Source organism: Brachionichthys hirsutus, chromosome 8 (assembly GCF_040956055.1).
Source record: "Brachionichthys hirsutus isolate HB-005 chromosome 8, CSIRO-AGI_Bhir_v1, whole genome shotgun sequence".
In the NCBI taxonomy this organism is placed as follows: Eukaryota; Metazoa; Chordata; class Actinopteri; order Lophiiformes; family Brachionichthyidae; genus Brachionichthys; species Brachionichthys hirsutus.
In genome coordinates, this window is record NC_090904.1 from 15,424,001 (window position 1) to 15,431,616 (window position 7,616).

At 47.3% G+C, this 7,616-nt stretch overlaps 1 protein-coding gene across 1 annotated transcript in view; it reads left to right on the forward strand.

The window, feature by feature from the left end:
• The first annotated feature begins 924 nt into the window (after positions 1 to 924).
• LOC137898173 (uncharacterized) overlaps positions 925 to 7,616 on the forward strand; it is a 7,252-nt gene continuing 560 nt past the window's right edge. Inside the window, exon 1 of the mRNA XM_068742173.1 lies at positions 925 to 1,003. Coding sequence (XP_068598274.1) covers positions 925 to 1,003 — 79 coding nt within the window. The remainder of the gene's footprint in view (positions 1,004 to 7,616) is intronic.

Sequence of the window (7,616 nt, forward strand, 5' to 3'; positions counted from 1 at the left end):
ATCATGACTCAGCGTAATATACGTACGGTAAATGTTCCATATAATGACACAGCGTAATATACATACGGTAAATGTTCCGTATCATGACGCAGCGTAATATACGTACGGTAAATGTTCCGTATCATGACTCAGCGTCAGCCTCTGCAGACAGCTCTGCCATGGAGAGAATGCTTACTATGCTGGAGAAAGTCCTCATGAGCAATACTCAGTCCAGACCTGTGAGTAGAAGGCCTAGTGGCTTACCTAGGGTTCAGGGTCTTAACAATGTGCCATGCTTGGTCTGTGGAGATGCCAGTCACTCAGCTTTGTCACACTGCATGCAAAACTAGCTGTGCTTCCAGTGTTTTTCACCTGACCATGCCAGGAGCGGATGTCCACAGGAAGGGAGGAGTGCGACAGCAGCAAACCAGCCGTTAAACTGAAGGATCTGCGTGTAGGGGAGGGCCGCGTAGATCTTCAGAGTCAGTCTCCCACCTCTGGCTTTGAATCTTTTTCAGGTAATGATACTTTAAGTCAGTTATACAGTAGCGACATTTCATCAGACAAAACAGTTATCTTTCAGAGCTTTCAGGCAGTCCCTAAGGCTGTAAGGATGTTTTACACATCAGTTTCAGTTGAGGATGGACCCACTGATAGTGGATCCATGGCATGTACCCTTAGTGAGTCAGCTGAGGCAGGTTTAGTGAGAAGCATCCCCAGCATCGCAAAGCAGCTGGCTCAGGACAGGATATTGTCATTGTTGGTTGTGGAGGCCATTGGGTCACATCTACAGCAATCTACAAGCTCAATGTTACTGTGTACGGCTGCCCCATGTCTGTGCCTGCCCTAGTAGTGCCAGGTCAGACAGAAGAGTTCATCCTAGGCACTAATGCAATCAAAGAGCTGTTGATGCAACTAAGAGGGACGAGTGGCTACTGGAGAGTCATGTCCACGCCCAGCCATAACCAGAGTGACGAGTGCCGCGAGTTCCTGTCCCTGTTCTCCAACACTGAGAGGTGGAGAGGCGAGTCTGTGCCTGAGAGAGTGGGTACTGTAAAGCTCCAGAGAAGGGTGACGTTAGAGCCGCAAACAGAGCACCTGGTGTGGGGGAAGTTGCCTGTGTCTTCAGTCCTGTCTGTGGGCAGCACAGTCATCGTTGAGCCGACAAAGTCGAGGTCAAGGCCGAAGCAGATAATGGTTGGCAGAGTAATCACACCACTTTGGGGAGATGGTTCCATCCCACTGAAAGTCATCAATCCGACCAGTCACAGAGTTGTACTTAGACGGAACACCAAGATAGCAGACGTGTCACCTTGTGTTGCTCTGAAAGACCTGCCGAAACCTGCAGAGTTCAAGTCGCATGTGCAGTGTGCAGAGAGTGGTTCTCCTTCAACACACAGATGACCTGAGGAGCTGAAACATGCCCTGCGCGACTTGAATCTCTCTGACATCGACTTGGAGTCCTGTGAAGTGTCACCACAATGGAAAGACAAGCTGCTGCAGCTCATCGAGAGTCATGAGTCGATCTTCTCCAGAGACAGAATGGACTGTGGTGAGGCTGGAGGTTTCGTCCATCACATTCATCTGACTGACAACAGGCCCTTTCGTGTGCCATACAGGCGCATTCCACCCAGTCAGTACACTAAACTAAAGACAGCACGGAATGAGATGGAGGAGAGAGGGATCATTCGCATGTCGCACAGTGACTATGCCTCGCCTCTCGTCTTAGCCTGGAAGAAGAACGGCGATTTGAGAATATGCACTGACTTTAGGTGGCTTAATGCACGCACTGTCAAAGAGCTCACCCGCTCCCGCATCAGGCCGATGTCCTTAAAGCTTTAGGTGGCAATGCATTCTTCTCCACCATGGACCTCACATCAGGCTACTACAACGTGCCCATGCATGAGGATGACTAGAAGTACACTGCCTTTTCCTCGCCATTTGGCCTGCATGAGTACAACAGGCTACCTCAGGGTTTATGCAATAGCCCGGCCACATTCATGAGAATGATGATGTCCATCTTCGTGATGCTAGCGTTTGGCTAGCTGGAGGGCCTGCTAGCAAAACGCAGCTCCAGCTGTTAGTGTAAATATGGATGCAGTTAAATCCTGCATAAAGGGGATTTATTTATTTTCTATTGACATATTTGTCTTGTTTTCCTTTTTATAATTACACACGTTTTTTATTTCATTTGTTTTAATGTACATCTTGGGGTATTTATGATTTGGAGTATTTTGTCCCTCCTGGCTCTCCGTCCTACGGTTTTGCCCTGCTTCCTGCTTCCCCTCCCCCAGCACTCCGTTTGAGCAGTCGACATTCCCCGAGATGTGCTCATGTACATTTTTTGTATAAATCCAGTAAACGACGACAGAACCATCCGTGTGTGGACCTGCAAATCTGTTACCCAACACACAACGCAGAGGCAGAGACAACCGCCGTAACATTAGCATTGTGCTAATGTGGCTTCGTAATGACTGCTAGCAGAGAGAGGTATTTCTCAGTCAAATCTAAACGACACGCATGGCTTTGACCCATTCAGACATTTAACTCTTTCAGCTCAGCTCTATGCCCCGGTTTTCGCTCATTTTGCCCGATTTTCCAAGCCTCACCGAATATTCTTTCCTATGACTATGCAAACACCGAACCTACCAAGTGAAAGAATAAAGTCTCTTCTTTGTGTTCCTCCCATTTTTCGTTCCAGAATGATTGGCCGTTGGAGAGAGGCAGATTTCAATGTCAGGGTTGCCAGTGAATGTTTGGGTTATAAAAAACGTCTTTCGACGTGAATGGCATTGAAAGAGTTAATGAATACACAAAGCTTCTTCTCCAGAGAGCCCCATTCATTTTGGACTGCCTCATGACTGCCCTCTACTGTCAGGGTGCTACTGTACGGGGCAGAAACTCGACACAGGGCCGTTCTCACACAGAGCTGGTACGAGTCCCGAGTGAAAGGTCGGAGGTCGACGGACTTTCTGATCCCAACTGGCTGCTTGTTGTCAGGTTATTCATTTCTCTTTGCCAAGCAGGTCAACATGGGCCGTGGAGGGTGTCAAAAGGCTTACCCAAAAGCTGCAGACCGGAGCCAGCATGCCAGCGGCGCTGGGTCACGATGAAAGGGTCCGTCCCACCAAACGGTCCGGTGAGAGGAGCAGCAATCCGCTTAGCGATAGCGTCCTGCTGAGCAGCTCCATCTGTGGTTCCGTGACGTCCGTCTGTCTGTCTGCACTCTGGAGGGACGCGGACCGGAGACAAAGATTTCATGTCCACCAGTCTGACATCGGTTGCTTTATTCTCAATATTCAAAATGCAATCTTCTATTTTTATCATTCAAATTGAGATTTTAATGGACAAACAGACTTTTCTTACTAAACTGAGATTTATGAAAGAAGCTTCGCTTGATAAAATATTCGATTGTTTTTTATTAAATTGTTTAAGACAAGCCCAGATATTAGAGCATTATCCCATTTAACTTCAGAAAGTAACAAAGTTAGTTCCCAAAACCAGACGGCTGCAGGTTTAAAACGAAAACTAAAATAAGAGACGGTCTGAGCATTGAAATGTGCTTTTTGTTTCTACGTTGGTCACACAGCAAAGCAACTCTGGGAATGGGATTATCAGAGGAGAAATGAAAAAGCAAATAATCAAAAATAAAGTCTTTATTGTGACTTTCGGCAGTAATTTAAGGATAATATCTTAGACAACACCGAGATTCTTGCTTCTCCTTCCTTTTCGTTCAGTCCACGTTCATTTAACAAAACCAAAGTCACAGCTGGAAAAAGACCCGATTGAAGCCTGATGTAGCCTTAAATAACAACCACCGATACGGGGGCGGATTATCCAGGCAGTATGTAAAAAACATATTAAAAAATGGTGGAAAATACTCAATCTGTCTCCGCTGTTTAGCAACAACTGGACCAAAGACCGCGTCCTCTCATCCAGTTGCGTGGAAATCAGTTTGGTAATTTCAGCATCGTCCTCTAAAGCCGCTTTTAGCTCCCAGACAGAACGAGCCAAAGTTCCTCCCCCAGTTACAAACTCGAGGCTGCTGCTGCTGCTTGTGGGGAAAACCCATCTGTGGTTCTGAAAAGCAAAGCGACCCGTCAGCACGCAGCGGCTGATGGATGTGGGCGTGTCATCGCGCCGAGAGGGGAAGCGAGCATCCCGGACCAGAGCCAGGATGGATGACCGCCATTTTATCAGGGCGTTCGTTTCATCGTGAACGTCAGCTCGATCCCATTTTATCGGGCCTCTGCTTCCTGCTCCGATTTATTACGACGACGCAGACGTGCAGTTTGGCCTCTGAGCAACGCTCAGACAGTTTTTGAAGCAACATGAAAGCCGATTGTCCGTCACGCCCAAAGGGCCCCCAGTCTGCAGCTCGCTTGGAAGACCAACCCCGAGTGGAGCGGACGGAGACGCCGCCGGTGCCAGAAGCGCTTTCACGACAGCAGTGGAGCTTCCAGCGGCCTGTAAAGTGCATAAAACAAGAAAAGGAATGAAACCCTCCCCGAGGTTCGTGGTCGAATTCATCAAAGCGTGATTGAATCAAGATTTTGGAAAGGGCGAGGCGACATGCTGAGAGAATGGAGGCGTGCAGCGGACGGTTCTCCAGCGGCACCGGGCGATGTTTAACAAACAACTCGGATTCTTCAGGGAAAAAAGAATGCAACACATTTTGTGACTACACGGCTAAATTAATTCCACGACAATAAACGTACGTGTGTCGCACATCAGCGCCGGCCAGAGATACGTTTTGTGTAAAATCGTAATAACGGAATAATCCGATGTCTAAATACGCTAACTAATGACAAACTGGAAATATTGATAATGACTAAAACACATCTCTTTGGTCCCAATGTTATCCGGAGATTAGATTTAAAGACATTATAAATTATGAAAGAAATAATCATTTCCTTTTTTCCTGAATCATTACATTTTTAAAAGTCATTTCTAAATTTAATTAATTTACAAAAAAATTAAAACGTTTTTAGCTTGCCCAAAATATGAAGAACAATCCTGCCATGCCGCTGTGATGAACCGAGGCCGCATGAATGTTCCTCTGTTGGCCGGAGGGGGGCAGTGTTGATGCGAGGACGCGTCACGCCTTCAGAGGGAAAACTCACAAACTAAACACGTAAAAAAAAAACTCCTTCCGCTGCTGGAACTGATGTTTCAATAAAATTATTCATATTTCAATGATTTTTCAAAGTGCAAAGAGGTCAACATTTTATCATCTAGAAATGATAAAACAATAACATTATAAATGGTTTTTTTATTTTTCCTTTAAAAAACAACCAAACAAAACAAAACAAACATTATAAATCGTTGTACGTAGTCTTGACCATGTAAATCAATATCTGTATTTGGAAATGCATAGAGTTGCTATTGATGTATTAATATAAATTCCTTCTAATATTAATTTAATTATACATCATTGGCAACAACACAATAACGTATTTATTTCCATAATAATAAGAATTTTTCATCAGCATTTTTTACGACATTAAACAAAACAGTTAAACGCTGCTTATTTAGAGTTTAAATGTAATATGATAATTGCAATATTTGTTCTCACAATACAGTTTATCTAATTATATTATTAGATGAGATAATTAATACGGTCTCTAATGTTGTTACATCACTAATTTGTTTCTGATTTTATTAAATGCACATTTTATTATTAATTCCTAAACAGGTAAACTATGAATGGTTTTACAGAGATACATGTATTATAGTTCATTTACTGAATTACTGCGTGCGCCGTAAACAAAGAGACAAATGATGATACTGCTGCTGCAGTTTGCTTCACAGACAGTAAAAGTAATGGGATTACTTCAGGTACTCAGATATTATATGCGAAAACGGCAAACTGCGTTGTAGACACAGTTTTTTTGTTTTTGTTTTACTTGTTAGAATGAAAGATTGAGGGTTTAATTTAACGTTGAGAGATCTGATTACAACGCAGCCATTAAAACACAGCGAAGAACGACGCGTGGCAAGACGCAAATGCGGTTTGTTCCGTCTGCGTTGAGGTCACCTGAACCTGATCTGAAGTCAGCTCAGGTGCGTCCGAGCGGCGGCTCAGGCGCGTCCGAGCGGCGGCTCAGGCGCGTCCGAGCCGCGTTTCAGGCGCGTCCGAGCGGCGTTTCAGGCGCGTCCGAGCCGCGTTTCAGGCGCGTCCGAGCGGCGGCTCAGGCGCGTCCGAGTCGCGGCTCAGGCGCGTCCGAGCGGCGTTTCAGGCGCGTCCGAGCGGCGGCTCGTGCTGCTGTTTCATTGGTTGGCAGCGATTCTCGTCGTCCTTCCTTCCTTTCTGTTTACGGCACAAAGACGCATCAATACTTTCCCATTGGCTGTTAGATCCTCATTGATTATGAATCGAGTCTCAATCAGCCATTGGAGGCCTTTCGGGATCACTCAGCGGACCAATCACATTCACCGCAGCAACATCAAAGCGTTTATCAGACGGCTGCACGTCGTTTTCATGAACCCCAACCTGGTCTGGCTTGTTGCATGTTACACACAATACACAAAGACACGGAGTATTGTAGTATCAGGGTACATCGTTGTATTTCATGACGTCATCCAGACGATGAGTGTAAATAAAGGCTTCCCTTACTGGAGAGTTCTGCTGCTCCCTGTGAATAGAATAGAATCATCCTGTCTTTGACCCGGTCCGGACCCGGTCCCGGTCCCGGTCCCGGTCCCGGTCCCGGACCCGGCTCTGTCCTTAATGACCGTCCCACATGCATCGGCCGCTGAGCCGGCGTGGACGGTCCTCCTCTGGATGATTGACAGCGGGCTCATTCAAGTCTCTTTGAAGGGGCCGCGGCGGGACCTCGACGAGCGGCTGCGTGGATCTTTGATAGACTTTGATCCCGCCGCCAATTAATGGTGCGTGTTGGACCAGTGTCTCTGCTGCGCAGGACGCGCGCTGGACTCGTGTCTCGCTGACGCGCCAGGCCGCGTCCCCGCGTCGCTGCGCGCGCCCCCCCCGTCTGTCTGCGTTTTGGTTTGGTCCAAACGTGGCTCAGATTTGAGTGGATTTCTCTGGGATCGGCGCGTCAGTCTCACGCACCGTGCTCGTTGTCCATGGCTTCGGGGACGCGTTTTCTCCCAGCGTCTCGGTGAGATGATGGATTTTCTGTGGATGTTATGGACCCTACCGGCCGTCCTCGCTGTGGAAGGTAAGCGCGTGCGTGCGTGCGTCCTGGAGCCTGGCGCAAAACGAGCCGCTTTCATCTCCCTTCATGCGCGTTCATGTTGCGCCATGGCGTTGATCGTGTTTGAATGTGACTGGGAGCCGCCTGAAAACAGCGGATGGTGGTGGTGGTGGGGGGGGGGGGGGGGGGTCGGATGCTGCTGCGCATCCAGCCAAGCCGGGCCAGGTGTTGGTCTCAGAGGGGGGGGGGGGGGGGGGGCGTCTCATCTTCGTCACAATAAATACTCAGACATGCAGTTTGGTAAAGTTAAAGCTCAAACGGCGCAGTTATTTATGCCCCCCCCCCAAATAAAATAAAATAAATAAACAGCATGACCCCCCCCCCCAAATAAAATACAATAAAATAAAACAGCATGACCCCCCCCCCCCAAATAAAATAAAATAAATAAACAGCATGACCCCCCCCCCCGAATAAAAT